The 25,114-nt window shown below is 39.8% G+C and overlaps 1 protein-coding gene across 1 annotated transcript; it reads left to right on the top strand.

The window, feature by feature from the left end:
* Positions 1 to 2,610: 2,610 nt before the first annotated feature.
* On the top strand, positions 2,611 to 23,505 carry LOC111326588 (disks large homolog 5). Its single transcript, XM_022930602.2, has 21 exons — positions 2,611 to 3,015; positions 3,829 to 3,900; positions 4,608 to 6,316; positions 7,488 to 7,520; positions 8,400 to 8,524; positions 8,928 to 9,027; positions 10,891 to 10,966; positions 11,390 to 11,493; positions 11,876 to 13,272; positions 14,337 to 14,490; positions 14,843 to 15,262; positions 15,764 to 15,866; positions 16,199 to 16,244; positions 16,809 to 16,982; positions 17,443 to 17,618; positions 18,071 to 18,112; positions 18,862 to 18,963; positions 21,026 to 21,153; positions 21,830 to 21,933; positions 22,532 to 22,641; positions 22,854 to 23,505. The coding sequence occupies exons 1-21, from the start codon at positions 2,730 to 2,732 to the stop codon at positions 22,955 to 22,957; spliced, it is 5,565 nt and encodes a 1,854-aa protein (XP_022786337.2). The 5' UTR covers positions 2,611 to 2,729; the 3' UTR covers positions 22,958 to 23,505.
* The last annotated feature ends 1,609 nt before the right edge of the window (positions 23,506 to 25,114 follow it).

Genomic DNA, 25,114 nt, shown 5'->3' with positions numbered 1-25,114 from the left:
GTCTACTTGTGTCATAATGTACTTTTGGGAATATTGCGTCCAAACAGTTTTCAATTAAGTGTCGAAATTAATCCGGGATTAATCAATCATTCTTAATCTATTAATAGTCTGTGATTGGTCAAAACACTTCGCGCCACTCTCTCAACCAATCAGTTGCCAAAGTAACATCGTTACTTGGTCAGTCGCACGCGTTTTTCCCGCTCTTGTTTTTACTTCGAGTTCTCATTGGCTTTTCAGGGTGTTTTTCTTTCTTCTGATTGGTCGTTTACATTGCTTTGGTTTTGGTTTTACGACGCTCAAATGAAAAGCGCTCTGTTTTTCAGTTCCTTCGCCGCGAGAGTTGAAAGCTAAGACGCACAATACAAGAGGAATGGAAAATAAATCGGAAATCCAGAGCCCAAAGCAGAAGGCGAGTGATTTTTTCCTTAAGCATGTTCTTCCATTTGAGATCATTCTTAGGATGAAAATTCCGCGAACATCCCACAAAGCATTTACTTGGGTGGGGTTAAAATGTCTCGAAAGAACACGCACAAAATAGAGCGGACACGCGAGATGACTTCTTCCTCGCGCGTGTGTCTATCGCGCCCGTAGGCTTAATGAAAGCACTGTGAAACCACATCACAATTCCCGAAGACCTCTTTTGTCCTCTTTATTTTATTTATATTTTTAACCTTGGATATTTATAGAGATGCTAATTTCCCATTGCGGACGTGACCAAGAGATAAAAGCTACTTACGTCAAAAGAAACGAACGAGATAATTCCATGGATGCAACCCCTGGTAAAAAAAGGAAAAAAAAAATTAACAACTCTTGTTCGTATCTGAAAGCTAATACCATCCATATGCCCGGAAATAGCTGAATAGATTTATTTTTAAGAAACCGAAATGTAACATTATACGTAGACGATACGTCTGTAGTCTGTTAAAACACATTTTCACACGGGCTGTTGACCTTTCATTTGATTTGGACGGGAAAAAATCATGAAAATTGAATGGAGATATCGGCTCATTCATCAGTTTCATTTTTTTATGTAACAATACTTCACAAAGAAAGAAGAGTTTTAAAGTACGAGGTTGGAAATATGCGGTAGGGCACCGCACCAATAGGGAAACCATCCTTCATCAAAAAGCATATAGTTAAAAAACTCTTCCAGTCATTTTTATGCAATGTACATCACTTCGACCACAAGTGCTGTTGACATTAAAGGGCCCATACCCTTGAAAAGAGGAAAACTGCTTGCCAGGTCGGTCTTTTCACGAAACGCAGGTCGGTTTATAAACGAGACACAATTCTTAGTTGAAACAATGTCCCGGTACAAGGTCCCCTTTTCTACAAAAATTAAAGCTCTCCCTTGAAGCCCTAATTCAAGCAGGGTAGATTTAAACTCAGCAGGGCCATGAATAGACCAAAAATTTCATCCAAACAAATAGCAAATTTACAGTTGTGCGCAAGGGTTTAAACTGCGCCAAGAGACCCTGTTGTCGGGACAACTTCCTTGCGGTTTTGAACCTGTTAATCTCAAATTGAATCATACAGGAAACCCTCAGATTGCCACTGCTGAGCGATAAGGCTAAAATTAGGCTGAAAGCAACAGTTTATTATTAACACCGAACAGGGAATTTCAAATTGAACAGATGAAAAGTCCCTTTGGCACGATCGATCTCACTGCGGGTTCGATGTGTCGCCAAACAACTCCTTCCAAAAACCGCAGCACACCACAACACGCCCCAACCCACCCCACTGTTTTTCGTTCGCCTGCTCATCTCCTCAAACGAAGAACTTATTTTGACTCATCAAAATGTAACTTCACCTTACACACGGTATCTATACGTCATCTAGCATGCAGAAAATGAGAAAAGACAACTTTATCAGGTCTATGATGTTATCTTGACGAAACAGTAGTTTCTCTTGCCAATAAGAAAGAAATGCGAATTTCATCTCTACATTCATGATTTGATGCTCGAAATTAGCAATATTCTGCAGAGAAAAACAGCTAAGCAAGTTCTTTAAAGGTAAGCGATCCTCTATCAGGAAAGTATCCCCATGGCATCTGTAACCGGACAGACACCCACAAATCATCGTAAAATTCAACATATAGATAGATAGATAGGTAGATAAATAGATAGAAACTCTATCTAAGTGTCAGGAAAATAAGCTAGCCGAGGGAGCAAGCCCTCTACTAATAGGGGACACATTTTAGTTGATATGTTCATTACCCCATTTCTTTCCTTGTATGATTCTTTCTTTCTTCTCAGTCCTCTCACGGCATGTTAAATGGCGTCACGTTTCAGGAAATTTACCGAGCGGAAGTAAAAATTACCGTCCCAACTTTCGGCAAGGTGATCGGTGACTCATTACCGTTATTGATAGTTGTTTCCGGTGTGTTCAACTCTCTCATTTTAAGGATGACTGGTAACCAATCGGACCTCATTTGCACAATTTAACTTTTATTTTACATCTTACGTCAGTTGAAGTTGACTGACACTGCTAAAAGTTTCATAACAAGTTCAAGTAAATAACAGCTGCACTTAAGGATAGACAATAGTAATTGTTCTAGCACATCACGTGCGCGGCGTTCTTTTTCGTTCCATATTTGGAGGCTGCTGATCAACAAAGATTAGAGTACCGTCTAACATGGCGGATGAGACTGCAATTTGCAAACATTTAAAAATTCTGCCTTTCTATCCGCGTTGTTTATGAAGCTTTCTCTTGAATTTATGATTTAAGCCATGGAAGAAGGCTACAAAAAGGTAATAGAACGAAATCGGGACAAATTTCGCCGCGCAGTTACAGTGGAAAGGTTATTTTCGCCTTTAGTTGTCAGCAGTGTTGTGACTTCAGACGAGGCTCAAGCGATTCAAAGCGAGCATCCTACTCAAAGAGTGGACCGACTTTTGGATGTCATTCAAAGAAAAGACTATGAGAAGTTCAAGAAGTTCTGTGTTGTTTTGGAAACAACCTACCCGTATATGTTGAATTGTATGTTCTTGGCAGTCGAACCTCCAACTACAATTGGTGAGTATGTTAAATCGACTGACCTAAAGTAAACAAGTCAAATTACGGTTTAGCACTCAATCTTTCACATTGGTCTACGAGGATATCGAGTAATTATGCTTTCTTAACTAAACGTACTTGCTTAAGTATTTCTTTTTGAAGCGATTTTTGTTACTCACGAAATTCCCGGATAGTACTGTGTTAAACGTGGAAGAAGCTGTAAAGATTTTTGTGTGTGGATATTTATACTCAAGGTTAAGCTCATCAAGGGGTGGTTATTATGCCTTTAGTTCATGATGATCTCGCCTTTAGTTCCTAAAAAAAATTTTTGACACTAATGACAGCGATTTTTCGAGAAAAAAATTCATTTATGCTTCGGCGGAAACATGGAGTAGCGTGATGCGTGAAAGCATAGCCTGATGATGTTTGCACGCAAAATATATTTTTACGACACAAGTTGATTTCGGGGAATCATGTCTTTGCACTTGGGCTGAATTTCGTCACATTTCTGCGTACTCGAAAATTAATTTTTACTTCATTTAGTTATGCAACAGTTCTGCCATAAAAATAGGAAAACACTTTGGCGACTTGTAAGTTGTTTGTCACCAGACAAACAGACCTTAAAACCACAACTTGAAATCTTTTTTGTACTTACGCCCGAAGACACTTTTCGAGGATATAAGCCTGCGTTTCCAAAAAGTTTGCTAAGAGTTGTTTGGGGTAAAGGAAGTCTTCAAAGCGAGCATACCACTCTCTTGGTGGTTTAAGACTTCAAAAAGTTGCGATCGCAGTGATGATAAAATACATAATTGTTTAATTTGTGTTATCTTTCAGCTTCGTCGCACATTCGAACTGATCAAGGAAAAACTTCAGATGGTGATAGTGATGCACCGCGTCACATGCAATGTAAGTTTTTGCTGGAGAAATTTCACATTCATTTGCAATCAACTGTGAATTGTATCGCGATGGAAGCCGTGCGATAATGTTTCGTTGCGTTTTAACCTCTGTGCCCTGCGGTATAAATTGGATCTCGCGCACACAAAGAACAGACATGATTGTGTTGGCCCTGGTCCCAGAGGTGACTTAGCTAAAAACAATAAATCAGAATGAAAAATAATCAGGGTTTTGTTTACTTGTGCAAAATTCCAAAAAGTGATATTTGCTTTTCTGTATTTTGGCAACTCATCTAGGGAGGCTTGAAGTGCAAATGAGCAGATTTTTCTCTAATAATTCACAGCGTTAAAGTGATCAGTTATATTGACTGACAAAATCAGTGTGATTGACGTTGGACAGCAGAGTAAATGCTATATCTGTGGTGTTGTTTTTCTTGACAGCCAACTGGTGAAACCTGATTTTCATTGTATACTTCAGTGCTGAACTTGTTTCTCTGTTATTTTAACCATTGAGAGGGTTGTCGTGAATTTTGTTTACAGTTAATTACTAAATGTAACCAAACCGTTGTTGATTTATTGGAGGAAAAGCTTTGTTGAAATCAGCTCTTCAGAATTATCTTGTCAGATTTGATAGCACAATGTTTGCTTTCAGATCATAAGCACACAACACAAAGTTTATAACCATTGGTGGTAAAATACAATCTTTGGACATTTTGGCAGGTTTTGGATCATCACGACGTGTGAATGTTGGTCGCAGTACCAGCATGACGGGCCATGACCTCTGTAAAGATCGGGTTCTTGGTTTAAAAAATGAGTTAAAGACAGTTAAACGAGACTTGGAAAAAGTCACTGCTCAGCTTCATGAATCTGAAGCAGAAAGAGATGCCTACAAAAAAATAAATGACCTGAAAAATGGAGAAAGATTACATATTGACAACAACTCTAATATCCCAATTGGAAATTCTCAGGGAAATGAGAGGGATGAGGAATTTACAAGGCTCAAAAAGCAGTATGTGGAGTGCTTAAAAGAACTAGAGATGTTACGTTACGAGCATTCAGAGATGACAACGAAGTATGATGCTGTATGTCAACAGTGTGAAAGCGGCAGAAAATACAAAATGTTATTTCACAGAGAACAGAGAAAGTTTGAAGAGACAAACCTCGAGCGAGAGAAGTTGAAGCAGGAGTATGAAGAAATTGTATTATTAAGGGAAAGAGAAAAAATTGAACTAAGTGAAATCAGAAACAATCAGCAGTATGAAGAATTTCATTCTGGAAATACATTGTTTGATAAATATGAGTCGCACAAAAAGGAATTTCAAAATCCTTCAGATTCTCACCAAGACTGGCGATCAAAATACAATCACATGTACAAAAGTTATCAGAATTTGGAGACAGACTACTCTGCACTTAAAATTCAATTTGAAGGTTTGCTTCATGAGCATGACTCTCTGAATGTGGAACGTAATGGACTAAAGCAACAAGTTGAGGCTGCCATCAATAAGTACGACAAAGCTGTCAAAGATCGTGACACAGCTTTGAAGACTTTGTATCAGATTCAACAAGAAAGAGAACACGAACAGGAGCAGGTAATGACAATTCAAGTGAAAACTGCCAAAGATATTGCAAAGTTGACTGAAGAGAGAAATGCTGCTCTGAATGAATACCGATTGGTGATGAGTGAACGTGACACAGTTCACCAAGAAATTGAAAAACTTCATGATGAGCTCACTAATCTACAGAAAACTAATGAAAACCTCCAGAAAGATTACTCAAAACTACAAAATCATCTCCACGACACACAAGGGGAGCTGTCTCTTTTAATGGAAGAACGTGAACAGGGGTCGAAAGAAGTCTTTACTTTGAAAGAGAGTCTTGACCAAGCTTTTTTGGAAAAGGATAATGTTGATAAAGAACTGGAGAAAGTCCATGAAGAGTACGAAATGTTAAAACAAGAGAGGAATGTAGCAAGAAGGGAACGCAGTGAAGCAATAATTCACAGGGACAAGATTCTGAAAGAATGTTTTGAAATTCGACAGAAACATCAGCTGGTTCTCAAAGGGGAGAATAAAGAAATGGATGCATTGAAAAAACAGTTTGAAGTGCTTTCGAAAGAATTGACAAATGCTTTACATGATGTAGAAGTTGTGAAAGCAAGGAGAGACTGGGCAATGTTGGAAAGAGACAAAGTCATACAAGACAGAGATTCGTTTAAAATAAGATTTGACAAGATGCAACATGAAAGAGACCAGGCTGTCAGTGATTTGGCTGAACTTCTTCGTGAATCTGATGCCATGAAGAGAAAGCAAGGTGAAGTTGTCACAGAACTTTTGGAACTACGAAGCCACATTGAAATGCAGTTGAATCGAGAAAACCTCTCACAAGAGCTTGTTTCAAGTAGGGATTCAGCAATAGACTCTGATTCAACTGTAAGTTATTATTCCTTATCTTTTAACCATGTACTGGTAGACCCTAACATCAGTATGGAAGTTATCTAAAGACACATTTCCTATTGTACTTGAAAGGAGAATTTGTCTAACAATCAATTTCTTCTAACAAATGACTAATTCAGAACATTGACACTAGAAATGAACCAAACAGAACAACCTAACTTTAGTGATGGATTGAAACAGACCAATCACAACCAACTTATGCCACTTGAGTCTTACAGGCCATAACACCATGGCAAAACTGATCAATCATTTTACCCAAACTGGACTAAGAACATTCTACTGACAACAACTATTCACTTGACTCTGATGATGACTTCCACACAGGTTGTCGAAACATCAGTCACCACCACTGACAACGGCCCTTCTCAGGACTTCGCTCACCCAGAAGATTACATAACACTTTCACATGTTGCCCCCAGGTTCAAACCATTTACTGTAAGAGCTTCTAAAGTTTGGAAGCATTTGCTTTATTCTCATTACCCTAGAAGTTAATTCAGGGGTGATACGGCATGTTTATCACTCCAAAGGGTGGAAAGGTTCAGACAAGGCTGCAATTAACCCTTTATAATTAACTCCTAGAAGTGATCAACATGCAACTTCTCCCTATAATATCCATACATTATCCAGCAAACAGGTAATGAGAATACTGAAACTTATCAATTAGAGGTTGTTGTCCTGATCCAACACCAAATTCTCCTAATAAATTCACAAGGAAATGTGTAGCTCCTAGAGGGGAGACTTGAGGTAAGTTTGAAAGTAAAAGGCAAATACAGTGTATGAAATTGTAGGGAGCCAGGTTATTGTATGAATAGAACTCTCAGTGAAATCTTTTTGGTTTGTAAAGTCTAAAGAAGACTTAATTGTGTGATGAAAACTTTTTACCTTTACAGTGATAATCTTGTAATTCTTCTTTATAATATCACCCATGATATTCACAAATTAAGATCATGAGAACAAAGGAAATGATCACTAACCAAACAAAGTCTTGATTATTAAACAAATTCTCCTTGTCAGCACCTTAGGAAATGTCTAGAGAACAGTATGGAGAATATGCAGACTGATGTTACGGTGTAAACAGTTGATGTTAATCTATCTCTAAAAATGTGTGGTTGGTGACACTGATACAAGTTTACTGATTTTTTCACAGGAATGGGAAACAGAATCTGTTGTCTTAGAAAGGGTGAGTTGATGATAGTTGTAATGTTACTTCAGTCTGTTAGCTCTCAGTGGTGCAATTTATTCACAAATCATATCATTTTTTTTTTTAACATCAAGTCGCATCTTTTTCCCAGCCAGTGTGAAACCTTTATCAAACCACAACAATCAATAGATTTCAAGGCTTTTTACAAACCAGCCCAGTGTTGTTGGATCATTGTACAAATAGATAAATCCTGTATTTGAGCGACTAGATTTTGTGTGCTTGTCAGATTTCTAAATCACTTGCATGATTTCAGACCAAATTGCAATCCACTCAGTTTATTACCATGATAGTTAATTTAACACTTTCACTCCCAAGATCTCACTAGCAATTCTCCTTACTGTCTGCCATACAATTCTTATGATGTTAGTTTGGAGAATCTGGAATCGTATCAACCAGTAATCCCTTATTTGTTCTTTTTCTTTATTCTCATCACTTCCCTTGATATTGTATTGATATTGTAAGGAAAAATTATATATTGGTCACTCAAGTTTGTGTATCCTCTTAACCTGTTTGCTGGATAATAAAAGGATCTTATAAGGAGAAATTACATGTTAATCTCTTCTGGGAGTTAAAGAGTTAAAGTGGTGGACAAGCTGAGCCCGGTCGTCCAAAGAGCAAATAATGCTGTCCTACAGATAAATCGCTATCTAGGGGATGTGTTGCCAAATTGTACTGCGCTACCCATTGGGTAGGGATATTTCCAGTAGATAGCATCATCTAACCTTCCAGCGACCTGGGCCTGGTGGTTTTGGCCGGCTACCAGCTCTTATTGGCAGTGCTGCTCAGAGGGGTTTTCATAATCGGAAAGGGCTAAATTTGTGTTTGCCCCAAAGTTAATTCAGATTGTTTTTGCTCCAGATGAATCTTGACGATGACCTCGGCATTGCCATCGCTGGTGGAAGAGACACTCCAGCCATTCCTAATGACAGCTCCATTGTTATAACAAATGTTGCCAAAGGTAGCATTGCTGATGGAAAATTAAGGTCAGTTGGAATATTATCTGTGGCCATCAACTGGTCCAAGGTTGCCATTGTGAGAAGTAGAACTTTTGGTGACTAAAATTTCTAGCGAAAGTCGCCAATTTGATCATGACAGTCATGCAGCAAACTGCAACAATTTTTTTCACCATTTAGTATTTATGGTCTAAGGTAAAGTGACAGGGAAACAAACTTTATTTTCAACTTACTTGTTCCTTGGGACTAGTAAAGTGTTTATTCTACTTGTATGGGCCAGAAGCTTACTGTCCAAAAAAATCTGATAACAACAATAACTGGGTTTGCTTGGAAACAACTTGTACATTGTGCTTAAATTTGTGGTTGCTGTTAAATTTTTGTGTTTGAGAAGTTTGATGTAGTTCTGATTTTGATTTTAATTGTTGGTTTTCAGGGTGAACGACTGTGTCCTTAAGGTGAACAACATTGACCTGACAAATGTGGAATACCGCACAGCTGTTCAAGCAATCAGTAGGGGAGAAGTTGTCAACATGGTCAGTGTTAAGTTCATGAAAACTTTCACCTTATCCTTGCACTTCCAAGATGTGCACCTTATCCTTGCACTTCCAAGATGTGAATCATATAAATTCTCTTTATTGTTTCCTATGTGTGTTATGTGGGGAGATACATTGGCCCAACAGTTAATAACTCTTTGAACTCCCATGAGTGATCAACACAGAATTTCTCCTCGTGGTTTTAACACATCAAGCAGACAAGTGATGGGAATAAAGAAAAATACCAATGAGGGATTATTAGTTGAAACAATAGCAATTCTCAAAATTAATGTAATGAGAATTGTATCACAGATAGTAGAGAGAATTACCAATGAGATCAAAGAAGTGAAAGAGCTACAGCACTGAACTCTGGGTCGAGAGACTCCAAGTTTGAGTTGTAGCTGAGTCACTTTGTTGTGGCCTTGGTGAGATACTTAACCCACAATAGACTAGCATCCCATCCTGGAAGAAGAGCAGTGAGGGGGGCCACTCGGCTCGAGTGCAAACTTTACCTTTTTAGAAGTTTTATGTGATTTATAATGGTAATTGAACTGAGTGAAGTGCAATTCGGGCTGAAATCATATGCACAATTTCAAAATCGAACGAGCACACAACGCAAGTTCGATTTGAAATCACAAGTATGATTTCAGACCAAAATTACATGACGCGAGGTTCAATTACCACTTTATTACATCCATTTTGAAATCGCCCAAATACGGGACTTGGTCAATTCAAATATTTTACTGATGCAGTACTGAGCTGTTGAGTCAGTTTGCTAGACATAACGTCTCGTAGTCACGTTCGACGCACTAAAAACTACTATAAAACGAATACAAGAATTGTAAAAACGTGTAAAATGGTATATAAAAAGTCACTTGTAACAATGTAGCGGAATTCCGCTACATTGTTACAAGTGACTTTTTATATACCATTTTACACGTTTTTACAATTCTTGTATTCGTTTTATAGTAGTTTTTAGTGCGTCGAACGTGACTACGAGACGTTATGTCTAGCAAACTGACTCAATTATCGAACACGTTCCTGGCCTCGGCCCACAAAATTTCATCACAGTACTGAGCTGGTTTTTAAATAAAAAGCAGAACCGGAAACGCTTTTACATCTTATTTTTGTCTGCAAAACAGAAAGACTTTGACGTCATGTGTCAAAAGCTCAGTCAAGCATAAAATGATGTGATTTAGAGCAACAAATGGTGCGATTTGTGAATAAATCACACCAATTAGAGCCAATCAGATTACAGGGACCACCAGTGATTTCAAAGTGGATGTAATAAAACTCTTTAATTCCCAAGGCGCAATTGTTAATTCCCCCTTTCGCTGCTGCATGTTTCCTTGCAAATTTGCTCTGTGAATTTGGAGGCTTGAGTATTCTTATCCCCTTTTTGCTGAATAATGTATGGATATTAAATGGAAACGTCATCGTATTTTTCTTAAACCAAGATGGTTTTTAATTTTTTAAACTTTTCGATTTTATCGCAATTCTTTTTATAGTTAAATTGTTTAACAAATCTCTTCTCCTGTGTTATTATATGGAGAAGTTACATATTAATCACCTTTGGGAGCTAAGGGTTGAGGTGTAAGAATAGTCCATTTACAGTTGTGTGCTTGGTTGCCAAGCCTTTGAACGGGAGTGAGGCTAGGGGTGACCTTGTTATGATACAAAACCTTGCCGCCTTTCAAATGTAAATAACTTTGTTATCATGCTAACCAGATACAGGTCTCTATCACAACAAGGTCACCTTTAGCCTCACTCTGAATCAAAGGCTTGGCAACTAAGTACACAACTGTAAAATGGCCTATTGCGAATTATTGATGCACTTGTGCGTCATTGTATTTCTTGTTGCAGACTGTCAAGAGAAAAAGACGTTTAGGATCGAGGCCAGTCCTTCTCCCAGTTAGTTTAATGCTGACAAGCAATAGAGGTAAAAAGTAATGCTGTCTTCTGTTTTGTATGGAGTGATAATGATATTTCCTTTGGGTTATATTCACTGGGAGATGGGGATCTTAAACCTGTCATTCACAGGAATTGTCAAAAGAAACTTTCCTCCAACAGCTGTAATACGTTTCGTAGGAAAATGATCAAGTTAAAACTATTGTGTGATCGGGTTAGCTTTTTCCACCCTTATACCTCAAGATGTAAAGATCAATTTTCCATTCTGTTTGCCATGCACCTCTTATAATGTTAGATCCACGAATGTGGTGAACATCTCCTTGTTGATATTACTGAAGAAATGTCAGGGAAAACTGGACAAAATGCTGGGTAGTTTGAGATGAATCAATGTTCCCTTCAGAAGGAGAAAACAAGTAGGTATTTTTGTGACTTGTCTTTTCTCGTGACTTTCCAGAGCTGGGGATCAGAGTTGACAGTACAAATCATATCAGTTCAATTATACCTGGCAGTGTTGCTGCAGACGAGAAAACCATTGCTGTGGGAGATAAAATTATTACAGTAAGAGTTTTTTGAATTCAGTCTCGTTTGAACTGTATTCTATTTAGTCAAATTCGAAAACATCAACATTTGTTTCTCGTTGTTAGATTTCATCTTTATTTTCATTTGGCTGGTGGGTCAGTCAGTAAGAAAGATTAACTTGTTTTGGTCTCGCTATTTTAACCCGTTGAATTCCCAAGATTTGATTTTTAATTCTCCCCTATAGCTTCTACCCATTTCCTTATAAATTAGTTTCGAGAATTTGGTGTTAGATCAAGGTAACTACTTCTACATGATAAGGTTGAGTATTCGCATTACTCGTTTGCCGGATAGTGTATGGATTCTTTAGTGAGAAGTTACATGTTAATCGCTTCTGTTTATTTTCGTCTCCTTTTTGCCTTAGATAAATGGTAAATCTGTTGAAAACCTGAGCCAGCCAGAGGTAGAACAACTTCTATCAATGAGTTTAGTCCGCCTTACTCTTCAAAAATTGTCGTCGACTTCATCACGGCCACAGGTACTTCAGTCTCTGCTGAACGAAGTCAACGACAAGATCAGCAGAGAAAATAACATCTGCCGTGAGGCAAAACTTACCAGGGAAAGAATCACGAATTCTGGCAGCTTAAACGAGTTCCAGATGTCACAGCAAGGCTCGTCATCTGCTTATTATTCTGGGAAAAGTTCTCCTTTGCCTGATGACCAAATATCATCCACACCAGAATCAATCTCTGAACCAGCTATACATTCATTATCATCGACGCCTCTCTTTGAGGATATCAGGGAAGGATTGTGTAACAAACAAACAGATTCCAGTGATTTGTCGACAGAGGAAGGAAGTGCACCCCATCTTGTGACTACCACTGCGGGCTCAACATCGCGACCAAAAACATTTGTCAGGTTTAGAAAATCAAAGATGTTCCCCAGCCCTCTGACACAGTCACGTGATCTATCAATGTCATTTCAAAAGGAAAGACCGGTGCCTCCTATGAGGAGTTGCTCTTACATGTCGGCCATTACCTCACCATCGCAAGGAGACAATAATAACAGTTCACAAGAAGACAACGTTCACGCGTTGTCTTCATCACCAGTGCATTACCCGTCCAAGTCCCTCCGTGAACCTCCTGTGGTTATTGCACGTAAAAAGAAAGATTCGTACTTCCGAAACGGCTCACGTCCACAGTCTGCACCCTCCGCAAGAAACTATCAGGTGGCTGGTAGTCCTGCGTCGTCTAGTTTTGGACGTTATTCCAGCCATGAAGACCCTTTGGCGTTAACTCCGTCTAAGACAAATATTCCTGGGCCTCCTGTGACAGTGGCAGTGTTTCGCTCCACAAGTATCCCGACTTACACAGCCAGCAGTCACTCCGTGCAAAGTTTCGGTGGTGTCCATGCGGTAAGTCAACAGTGTTTGCCTGTAAACTGCCAAAGTAAACAGAGACACAGTAAACAACAGACGCATGCGCATTCAGCTCCGCGCAGCAGACACAGCCGACAGGGTTCTACTCACAGTACCGAGGGTGAGGAACGCAAAACGCGGCATCTGTCTCTCTATGACTTTGACCCTTCGACAAACGCTGAGGGCGTTTACAGGATCAGTTCACCAACCTCAAAATCACAGAGGACGGCTGGGTACAGTAACGGCAGCGGTTCAGTGAGTTCAACTTACTCGATTTCTTCAGGACATACAACCCCTGTTGTCATACCATCGACTCCAATTGTGCCAGGAACTGAGGAGAGCCCTGCGTTGGCCTTTGACTTCAGTGGTCAGTTGGCTTCCAAGGAAGAAGACCTCCTAAACATGTAAGTATTCTGACTTTGACTTTGAAGAAACGAATAGTAAATCTCTTTTTTAGGTGCGCAACGATGTGATTTGAAGCAGTCCAACCTTATCTGATAGGCAGAGCTGAATAACATATGCGCTACGCTAGGTTTTGGCGCAGTAAAACAGATTTTGAGTCGTCTGCTTCGTCGATTTTCTATTCTGTTGCTTTCGAGGCGTTGTTTTCCTTGCCACTTTTTTTTTTTTTTTTTTTTTGCAGAACAACTTCCAAAAATGTTGTACACCCCCCTAAATGGTTTCAAAGATTAATGTTCTCCTTAAAAGCTTTGGAAAGAGCGAAAAAGACCCTCGACGACAACAAAATACCTCGGTTTTAAAAGCCTGCTCCTTATAACTGTCGCAATTTTCGCGAAAATTTAAACCTTGCACGCTTGAGCCCCCGTTGTAGAACGCATACCTTTGACGTAACATTTCTTCATTCAGCTCTGTCGATGTGATTTGAAGCAATCACTCTTTACCTGATTGATGTGTGTAACACAGCGGTCAAACTTTGGCCATGCGCGATTGGATCACTTTTGGCCAACTGCGCACCAATTTCCGCGCTGAAATTTTTAAAGAATAGCATGAGAAACAACCGCTTTTTTGCAAAATAGGCGAAAAGGATTGAAGCTTTCATAGTAATCTGTAAAAAGGAAACAAAAGCAAGGAAAAGGAAACTGGAGACTTGCTCTAAAGCACAATTCTTTGTGTGTTAGTTTTGAGAGTTTAATGCTCTATCAAACATTGTCTGGTAGTTGTTGTTCTTGGTACCAGAGCAGTTGAGCAAATCGTCAGATAAAATATTTTTACTTCGAGCTCAAAACCAAGATGGCCGCTCCAGGAAAAGAAAGAATACCGAAGCCCTCGGTCCTCAACGGCAAAACCACAAAAGGGAGGGAAAACGAGTGATATTCGAACAAATCCTTCTTTAACAATTGTCACAAGATCTTTTACAACTTAAAAAATTGGAAGGTTTATTTTCTCGCTTATAAGGCTATTTGTCTTTTCCTAATAAATTGTTGATGTTATTTCTGGTATTTTGCAGAGATTATGAGCCTCGACGAGTGTTCATAGAAAAGAAGGACACACTTGGAATTTCCATCGCGGCTGGCTGTCAGGGGGGAGTGTTTGTATGTTCCGTTAATGAAGGAAGTGTGGCGGCCAGAGCAGGACTCAAATATGGTGATCAACTGCTGGAGGTTTGTGGCGTTTAGAAGCTCTATGTTGAGTATTTTTTTTTATAAATGAAAACACATTCCTAAGATCTCTTTTAAGTAGTAATTCTCCTTACATACAATTTTTATGATGTTATTTTGGAGAATTTGGTATTGGGTCAACTGAAAATCCCGAAATTGATATTTCTCTTTATTCTTATTATGAGTCCCCTTGATATGGTATTGATATTATAAGGAGAAATTCTGTCTTGGTCACTAAGGGGAGTAGAAGGATCAAACAGCTCAGTAACAACAAATCACGAGAATTGTCAAACTCAAGGGATTCATCTTCAGAGAAGTGTTTATAATATTCGAATTTTCTGTTTTGTCATCGTAGTACAATGGCGTAAATCTGAGGTGTGCAACTTACGAGCAAGCCGCCATGATTCTCAAACAATCCGGAAACAGTGTGACCATTCTGGCGCAGTTCAACCCTGAGAAATTCAAAGAAACTACAGAATCGTTATCCAGCCAATCAGAAGCGAGCACTACCTGTGGCACGCCCGTCAACAAAAAGAAACATTCTCGTGAAGGAAGCAGTAACACTCCACCAATCAGAAGAAACGGAGGAATTCTGCCAATAATTGACAACGAACCTCCTGGGGACCTTCGTTATGTATTCTTCACCAAGAGTCCCAGCTCACTTGGATTTAACATTGCCGGTGGCAACGCAATGGGGATCTTTGTATCTGAAATTCAAGCTGATGATGAAGCTATCAGTTCTTCAGGACTCAGTGTCGGAGATCATATTTTGGAAGTAAGAAAATCGATTTTGTATGATTTATTGAGTTTCCATCGGGCAAGGAAAAAAAAGGAGAAAAGGGGAAAATGGAACAGGTACTAACACGAAACATTGTTGTTTTTAAATTAAAACTTACTGGGTAAAAATGTACTGAATCAAGCTTGGGCGAATCAGAATAGGGCAGGGGTCATCTTAGCGAAAATGTAGAATCATAACTGTCACGCAACGGCTTTACGTGACAAGACTTATCAACGTCTGCCAAGAAGAGCACAGTGGTCAAACGTCAGGCATGCGCGCGGGGATTAATTCTGGCCGGCTGCGCGTCAATTTTTTGAGCAAAATGTCAAAGGAAATCATGGAGGACCAACACTGTTTCGTAAAACTAGCGGAAGAATATAGAAACTTTCATAGAAATCTGTGAAAGGAAACATCATTTGTATGTAGAGTGTGATTTTCTCTTTATGGTGTTTCGTTTTATCGTTTCCAATTATTTGTAATTTGATGTTTCTGTTTCAGTTTAATAACGTGGATTTAACTTCAGTAACGGCAGAACAAGCCATGCTAGAGCTGTGTAAACCATCTGAGACTGTTCAGATACTGGCCCAATATAACCCAGCGAGTGAGTAGTCAGTGTTATAGTGTCGTAGGAAAATAGAGCAATTTTTAAGGGAAGAAAGTAAGAGTGAAGAAAATAATCCGGGATTGCAATGGTTTTTATTTACTCTGCTCTCTGATTGGTTCATAAAACTTGCGCCAACCTTTCAACCAATCAGAAAGCGACTTGGTTACCCGCGTTTTCCCGCCCTTCAAGTAGTTGACGTGTAGTATATCTAAATTCCCATTGGTTCCTTCTGATAATTCCTTTTACTTCGCCCTGTGATTGGTTAACCTTCCCTTGTCAGTGACGCCCGGTGTTTTCTAACTGGATTTTATCGATGAATTTTTTTTCAGAATTCAATTCCCTTCGAGACCAACCAGGAGATTCTTTTTACGTCAGGTGAACTTTTAAATAATTGCTCTTTGACACTTCGGAGAACCAGAAATTTTTGCGATGAGCTTGATCTAACTTTACAAAGCAAAAAGTTGGAACTAGTGTAACGATCGTACAAGAGTTTCGTTCCAAGGCTTGAGCGCTAATCCACCAGACTTCAAGTTAGTCGCCTACTTGTGGTCGCCAACTGTCAATTCCCAGTCGCAATTTTGGACCCTGCTTGTAAATTTCGAAAGCGCAGCGATTGAGTAAGAAAGATAGACAAGATTCCTCAACGAGAAAGAAGAATTCTCTAAATTTGCCCCGCTCCCAAGGCATGGCTTCTTAGTTCAGTTGGTAGTATCGCCCAACTAGTATCTGGACGGCACGGGTTCAAATCCCGTCGATGCCTGAATTCGGGTTCTTCTCTGCAACTGCTGAAATTGCAGCTAACCCTACAAGGAGTGTAGCTTTTATTTTATTTTCATCCGCAGGTCAAATGAAATTTATTTCATTAAAAAAGAAATGATGAAAGATAGAAGAGTAGGTCAGCCAGTAAAAAGAATTAATCTTTTGATCGTGTCTTGTTAGGGCTCTGTTTGATCGTGCAACGAACACCAAAGGTGACCTGAACTTTAAGAAAGGAGACATTCTTTACGTCACCGATACAATGTACAATGGCCATATGGGGTGTTGGAGAGCTTGTCTTGTTAATGAAGAGGACGCTCAGAGAAGGGAGATTGGAATGGTTCCGAGCCGGATGAAGTAAGTTACACAGTAGCTAGAACATTTTTTTATTCATTATTAACAGCAAAGAAAATAACGTAAAATGAACCACTTAAGTAGCGTGGAAGTGGGGCAGGAAAACAAGTCATGGTCTCAAGGGAATGTTAACGTTAGGGCGCGCCTGCTAAGCGTTGGTCTCGCTTCGCACTTCGTTCTCCGTTATTTTTGCGCGCTTTGCAATTCATACTGCGCGCATCATTTAACGTTTGAAACTTCACCCTCTACACGTCAGGCTGTAGAGGGGTGAAGAGTGATTCTATTTTATTCTTGGTTTAAATTATTTATTTTTATTTTTTTTAGCATTGTGTGACTTCGAGTTTAACTCAGGGAAAATAAGTTTGAACTGCTTGATTCAGTGTCCCGTACGTTAATCGTTGCATCGTTACGTCTCCCACTATGTGGTAGGCCGTGAGAAAATTTATTTCCTATTTTATTTCAGAGCCGAGCAGGAGATTTTGTTGCGTAGGAGCCTGGCACTAGCTCATGGAGACGAGTATAAACTGAGTGGAAGAAGGAGCTTTTTCCGGCGAAGTAAGAAAGGAACTCATGGTTCATCTGTCAATCACTCCCGTGAGGGAAGTGACTCTGCTACAAGCATCACGACCAGTTGTACGGGTGAATAAAATTTTTATCTAATGCAACTTTTAGCATGAAAATCTTGAAATAAGCTGACACCACAGAAAGCGCAGAGCTATGTTATTGATAGCTCTCGTTTGACTGAGGAAGTTAGAGCTATTTTGCATGAAGTGTCGAAAGTAATCTGGGACTTTATTGGAGGTGGTTGAATTTGCCCTGTGATTGGCTCAGATAACTCGTGCCGCCCTCTCAACCAATCAGAATTAGCACTAAAACCAATCGCTAGTTGGTCACCAGCGTTTCCCCGCGCTTTAAGCAGTACATGTGTTTTCATTTTGAGCCCTCATTGGCTCCTTGTGATCATATCCTTTGTTCTGATTGGTTTTGGGAATTAATTTGCCATCGGTATTGGTTTTGGGTTTACAATACGCAAGCGAATAACGCTCTTCTAAATGGGGGTAATTTTTTTCCTTGTAATTTGTTTTTTTCAGATCTTGGTATAGCGTCTTACCAGACAGTGGAAAAACTAGACAGTAAGTGCAAACCAGTTTATAACATAACCAAAGTAAAGCGCGCGCTCTGATTGGTCAATTTAGCGTCCCCCATTTGCCCATGGGTGTACGCTGCTGACGTGAGCAAATCCAAAGACAATTTTTCCGCGCGCGCTTGTTTTTTCTGGTCGCGTAAGATTTGTTAAATAAAAGGATAATCTTTAGCTACAATGTATCAATGTTATGTTATAAAACAAATGGTAAACACCACAGCGTACACTATTGAGTTATGGATGCACTTGGGAGGTTTGCTAAGCACTCAAGAAGCTAGAGTCGCTCGAGCGACTCTTACGCTTCTTTCGTGCTTAGCAACCTCCCGCGTGCATCCATAACTCAATAGTGTACGCTGTGGTGTTTACCATTTGTTAAGTAGAACAGCAGCAAAGATTTTGCTATCCTGTAGAGTATTGAAGGGTGATGTTAGAGTTGTGTTTCAATGAAAATTTTGGGCGTGACAGCCACAGGAAAACTAACAACATAACCGGCAACACAGGACAGCCAGCTCGAGTTAAAAAACACAGATATTACACGATACGAAGACTCAAACGGGAATGGATAAGCCACGAAACCATAAAAAGGATGCGGCAAACGTAAAGTTCAGGTGTACACCTACTAAACTAGCTGCTCTTGATTCAGTTTATCGTGTTTTAACTACTGGAGAGCGTGTATCATTGTTATGAACTAAGTACTTTAAAAGGCCGCGTTTTACCGTTTTTCCGTTCGAATTACAGGTCATATCCCAAGAGCTGTGATTTTGTTCGGTCCGTTGGTTGATGCGTTGTACGAGAAACTCTGCGAAGAAGTCCCCTACAAGTTTGTCCAGTGCAAACCAGGTGAGGTTATTTTCCTTATAGAGTCAATATCTTATTTCTCCTCACTTGCTCTAATACATGAGTAAGTTAAAGTGCTACTGAAACGTAATTTTCATATCCGAGATTTTTGCAATATAATAGAGTTTGAACGTTATTTGCAAACGCTGTGTACTTTTTTTGGGCCAACGCATACCGGAAAGTACATTTTTAAGCATTCGAAGTTGACCGGCTGAGATCAAAATTGGCGGCCATCTTGGCGCGGCCAAAACAGCCCTGTGACGTCACTGGTTGTGTACCTCTGTGAAAGAAGGGTAAAAGCATGGAGTGTGGCTTGCATGTTGGGAGGCCGAAAAAGAGGATTTCGGGCAAAATGCCATCCTCGTCTTATTCATCGGCGGCCACATCGACATCTTGGCTATCTGCGAGAGGTTTGCCTGGATAGGGAGCAAAATTCCCGACTGATACCGAGAACGAATCTCTACCGGTTTATTTAGTTAATCGGCAACTGACGAGATCCACAAGATTAGGATCGAAACCGCGGTCTTGCCTGACCATCTACAGAAAATTTCGAAAGACATTATAACGGCAGATGGGCTACTAAACGCCCCGGGCCAAAGCAATGCCATTCAGAGAATGAAGAAAACATGGAAGCCTCATACGACACCGCCACTGAAGATGATCTACTCGGCAAGTCCGAGGATAACGAACAAATCCCTCTGTACCAAATGCCTAGCAGAACATGCCCAGAATCCCTACAATATAGGGCGAGGGCCAAAATAACAGCAGACGAGGATTTAAAAAATGAGATAAAGCAAATCCTTAACAACGCGGAGCAAGAAACAATAAAGGCGATCATGTGCCTCTATGAACGTGAAATCGGTCGTTTTAATACCGAAATAAAGAAAAGAAAACGAGCCAAAACGGCTGGAACACTGAACACTAAGAACTGTAGTACGATCGAATCAGCGCCAGGGGTTTCATTAATGTTTTCTGGAGGAGGGAAACTGGTTTCCACAGGCGGGCAAAACTCTTTGAACTGAACTTCTTTATAAGATAAACTTTCCTCAAGATGGTCAAATCAGGTGGGCAAAGCCGTCCTCACAACCGGAAAATTTGCCCGGTGCCTGGCCCTTAATGAAACCCCTGCAGCGCGCGTGGCGCAAGCTGAAAGCAATCCAGACAACTTAACGATCGAGACAGTAAAAAAAATAGCTGTACATCTACAAAGGCAAACGATTCGAAAAAGACGCAATCCCCGATGTGCGTGCTCAGTGCCACGCATAAAGCAAATTCTCATGAAAAACTGGCATTTAATAGAAACACAACCACTACTGAGCGAACTATACAAAAATCCGCCGCTCGTATCTTACAAAAGAGGGCGGTCGCTCAAAAGACATACTCGTGAGGGCTAAACTTTGAATAGGCTACTCTAAACTCACGCTCGGGAGTCGTGTAGGCCTGTCAACCCCATTTTACGGCACCATCTTCCTCTTCGCTACTGGAAACAACTTCGCTTCGTTCAGAAGAAGATTCACTTGACAAAATTTCAATGTCTGCCATCTCTTTCGCCCCCGAATACAAACCAACAGTGAGTGAAATAAACCAAGCTATCGGAGTGAACACAACCAGTGACGTCATCAATCCATTTCACTCGGTACCAGGGCCCGGACATGGTTTTGTGTAAAATTTTTGATTTGAACGGTTAAAAAAGATATCTTTCGCTTCTTTTTGGCCAAAGCAAATTATCTCATGATGATCAGCATATTCAAAACTACAGGTTAGAGCAAATATTTCAGATACGAAAATTTCGTTTCAGTAGCACTTTAAAAGCTTACAAGAATGCTAGACCTATCGCAGAAAGGATATGCTAACCACTCAGCCAATCAGGTGCAAAGGTAAAACTGCCTGCGTACGGTTGCACGCGTTTTCCCGCGCTTCACTCCGAGTTCCCTTTGGCTCATAATGATATTTTCCTTCCCTCTGATTAGCTGTTGTAATTAATTTGGTTTTCGTGTCACGGCACTCGACCAAAATGCGCTCAGGCCGTTTTGACCTGTGTTTGTAACTATTTTATTTTCTTCAGAAATCGTCAACTTGCCGGAGGAGAAAGTAGAAAAAGGAATAGCAGACGGCACGTTTGTTGATTACTCTTGGAAAGGTCATCAGTTGTCCTGTACCACAATGGCTTCCATCAAACAAGTCACCGACAAGGTAACAGAAAGTCAAATTGCTTAGTTTACCCGGGGTGGGTGGGCAAGTTATTCCATGGGTGGGGTGCAGCGGGTGCGGGGGTCTTAGACCAGCGTCCTGTTCAAATTTAGCAGCATACGAGGATGTATTTTTGTGCTAAAGTAGCATGATTATTTTTCAAACTAGAGGGGAGGGGTGTAATACGTCTCAATAGCTACACCCTCGCTTTTTGTTGTTGAATCTCTAACTTTAAACTTCCCCTTCCAACATTTTGTGGATAATCAAGCAGATGAGGAACGAGTGTAAGAACTAAGCAACGGTGTATCGATTTTTCTTTAATGTAGCGTCGCGGGTACTGCAATTTTCGCAAGAGGATTTCCACGCTATATTTCACCATATCCTCGGCTTGGCAAACCAAATCGAGTAAAAAGCGAGACATAATTTTTCAGCGGCGGTTTTTCAGATGTCACGCTGTGTTACGTAACGAAGACGATGGTGGCTACGAGCACGACGCAGGTCGTTGCGTGACATCCTAACTGTTACTCGCAGCCGTTCGTCAGATGTCACGAAACGTCTTACAATGACAAAGTTGGTCCTTGTGTGACATCTCCAATACGTCTGGCTAGGAGATTGATTGGCTGAGGCATCTCACTGACTTGTGATGAACCTGACTTTATTTCCCTTTTTTACCTCTCAGCACTGTTTATTAGATGTCAGTCCGTCAGCAGTAGAACGGCTTCATGCCTTACAAGTCTATCCCATCATTCTGTTCGTCAAATTCAAATCACACAAACATATCAGGTAATCTATGCTTCTTGCGCAGGTTTCCTCTAAATTCTACGACACTTCATCGAAATGCGCTCTAGTCTATTTTAAAGGCTGATAGTTTCTAAAGAAACTGTTTGGGGCTGCGTCGGTGGGGTAACGAAATAATTTGAATATATCAACAAAGTTGAAATGGTAAATTGGCCACCGTTACGATTATAAAAGCTGACGTTTCAAGCGTTAGCCCTTCGTCGGAGCGAATAGGGGAATTGTGGATTGTGTGTGCTTTTAAAGGCAGAAAAAGGAGCTTTTCTGCCTTTAAAAGCACACACAACCCACAACTCCCCTATTCGCTCCGACGAAAGGCTAACGCTCGAAACGTCAGCTTTTATAATCGTAACGCTAGTCTATTTTAACCGGATAGTATCGCTTTTTCGTCGCAAAAACGCGGCTTAAAATTTCGTGAGCTTTTAAAGGTTGGTACCTGTCATTTATAATAGGGGGTGGACTGATCCAATTATTTTTTCCCCTTGCATTTTTCTTTCTGTCCTCTAGCAGAAAAACTTTAGCCCCCAGGCATAGAATTGATATTGATCCCATTGCGATAAACATTTCTCTCTCTCTTTATAAACAGAGATCAGAAAGACGGTCGATACGTCAGAGAAAAGATGAGTCCTCGACACGCCAAGGAACTGTTCGAATCTTCTAACAAAATGGAACGAGAGTTGAAGCACTTATTTAATGGTGAGTACAGTAGGAGGCACATTTAATTTCGTTCCTTATAGGATAATAATTTTTGGACAGTGGCGAGGCGTGGCCGTTTTGAAAGCGAGTGTAACAGTCGATTGGGTTCGGTGTGAGCGTAAATAAGGACACACGTATTTCTTTTTAATAAAACATTTTCATTTTTCCAGGCATGTTGCATGTATCTTATTTTTTTTGTGTTGATTTTCCAGGTGTCGTACATGGAAGCAACCTTAGCAATGTTTGTTCCCAGATTCAAGAGATGGTGGATGAGCAACAGAAGAAGACAGTCTGGGTACCACTTTCCAGCGTCTAGTGTATCACATGATCTAGTTGTAACCATGGTTACAATTCCGTTTAAAAAAAAGAAAGGAAAAAAAAAGAAAAAAAGCGGACCAGTCTTCTTTCATTTTTTTTAGATCTAACTGCCTTGGTTTTTAAGATTTTTTAGTTTCCCTAGCATTGAGAATTAAAATTTGATCAGTTATTGGTCTGATAAGATTTTTAAAGTAACATGATAAAAGTATTAAAAATCATTTTTTGCTCATTAACTGAATTTGCGCCAACGATGCGAATTTGATTTCTCTGCTTGGATTTTCTTTACAAGTTGCTATCATTTTTGATCTCCCAGCAGGCTGGGAAGGAATCGTTGTAAATAAGCTTCCTGTAAATGCACTCAACAGTCCACTGATTGGCTCCAGCTTTTAATTCCTTCTTAATGGAAATGAGATATGCATGCTCTGCAAATTAGTTTTAAAAAGTTTGGGTGCCCAGTCAAAGGTTTTTTTTAATGTTTGAAGTTTAAATAGTAATTTATGATGTAAGCTTTGCTTGGTAGATCCCTAATTAAAAATATTTTTCATATTCCTGTCTATTTCTTATTGTCTTTTTGAGCTTAAGGAGAGTCCAAGACTGATTTCACGATACAGTCAAGTTGGTTTTGTCTAAATTTTCATGTACAACACAGGCATATCGGACCTTTGCCAAAGTCCTTTTGGGTAATTGGTTTTTGCACAGCTTTTAAATAAGTGGCCCCTTTGACAAGCCATTTTGTGAATACTTTTTCAATCCATTTAATGTACCCGCAACTCTCACGTATTATGCGTGAGTCTCACGCCCGCAGACCAAAGAGTTCGATCTCACGCATTGAGGGCAATTCCTCATGCCTGACTTGAAAATCCGGTTGACTTGTTCTTTAGCACACTAAAAACAAAAATTCAATCCAATATTTCCCTCAAATGTTCCAACAAACTGGGCTTAATGTCGCCTCAAATAGTTTTGGACGTATTCGAAAGGCATCGGAACATCTTCGGACATATTCGGTACTGTTCGGATATCTTCGGTAAATCGACGGAAGTTGCCGGAACATCTTCGGAAATTCCGGTCATGAGGAAACGAATATATCACGCATTTGACTCGCAAAAAGTTGGCAGGTATAATTTAAGTGCAGCCTTTTGTTTGCAATAACATAAAATGTATATGTGCACGATCCTTCGCAGTAAAGCACTATTTAAGCAATAGTAAAAATCAGACCTGAAAAAAATTCAGGCCTGTACGGGATTCGAACCACTGACCTCTGCGATACTAGTGCAGCGCTCTACCAATTGAGCTAACAAGCCAACTGGGAGCAGGCCATCAAATTAATTCGACATAAACCCGTAGATGATAAATCAAACAACAAATATATATGAAATACATATATATGAACTGCGGTTATGAAACGTAAATGTGCATGATCCTTCGCAGTAAAGCACTATTTAAGCAATAGTGAAAATCAGACCTGAAAAAAATTCAGGCCTGTACGGGATTCGAACCACTGACCTCTGCGATACTAGTGCAGCGCTCTACCAATTGAGCTAACAAGCCAACTGGGAGCAGGCCATCAAATTAATTCGACATAAACCCGTAGATGATAAATCAAACAACAAATATATATGAACTGCATATATATGAACTGCATATATATGAACTACATATATATGAAATACATATATATGAAATACATATATATGAAATACATATATATGAACTTTTTTTTTTTTTTTTTTCAGGTCTGATTTTCACTATTGCTTAAATAGTGCTTTACTGCGAAGGATCGTGCACATATACGTTTCATAACCGCAGTTCATATATATGTATTTCATATATATTTGTTGTTTGATTTATCATCTACGGGTTTATGTCGAATTAATTTGATGGCCTGCTCCCAGTTGGCTTGTTAGCTCAATTGGTAGAGCGCTGCACTAGTATCGCAGAGGTCAGTGGTTTGAATCCCGTACAGGCCTGAATTTTTTTCAGGTCTGATTTTCACTATTGCTTAAATAGTGCTTTACTGCGAAGGATCGTGCACATATACGTTTCATAACCGCAGTTCATATATATGTATTTCATATATATTTGTTGTTTAACATAAAATGTGATAGTATTCAGTCTAGAATTGCTGGTACACTACAAAAAAAGTTTCAACCACAAG

This window comes from Stylophora pistillata, chromosome 2 (assembly GCF_964205215.1).
Source record: "Stylophora pistillata chromosome 2, jaStyPist1.2, whole genome shotgun sequence".
NCBI lineage: Eukaryota > Metazoa > Cnidaria > Anthozoa > Scleractinia > Pocilloporidae > Stylophora > Stylophora pistillata.
This window is presented reverse-complemented; position numbering and strand designations above follow the sequence as displayed.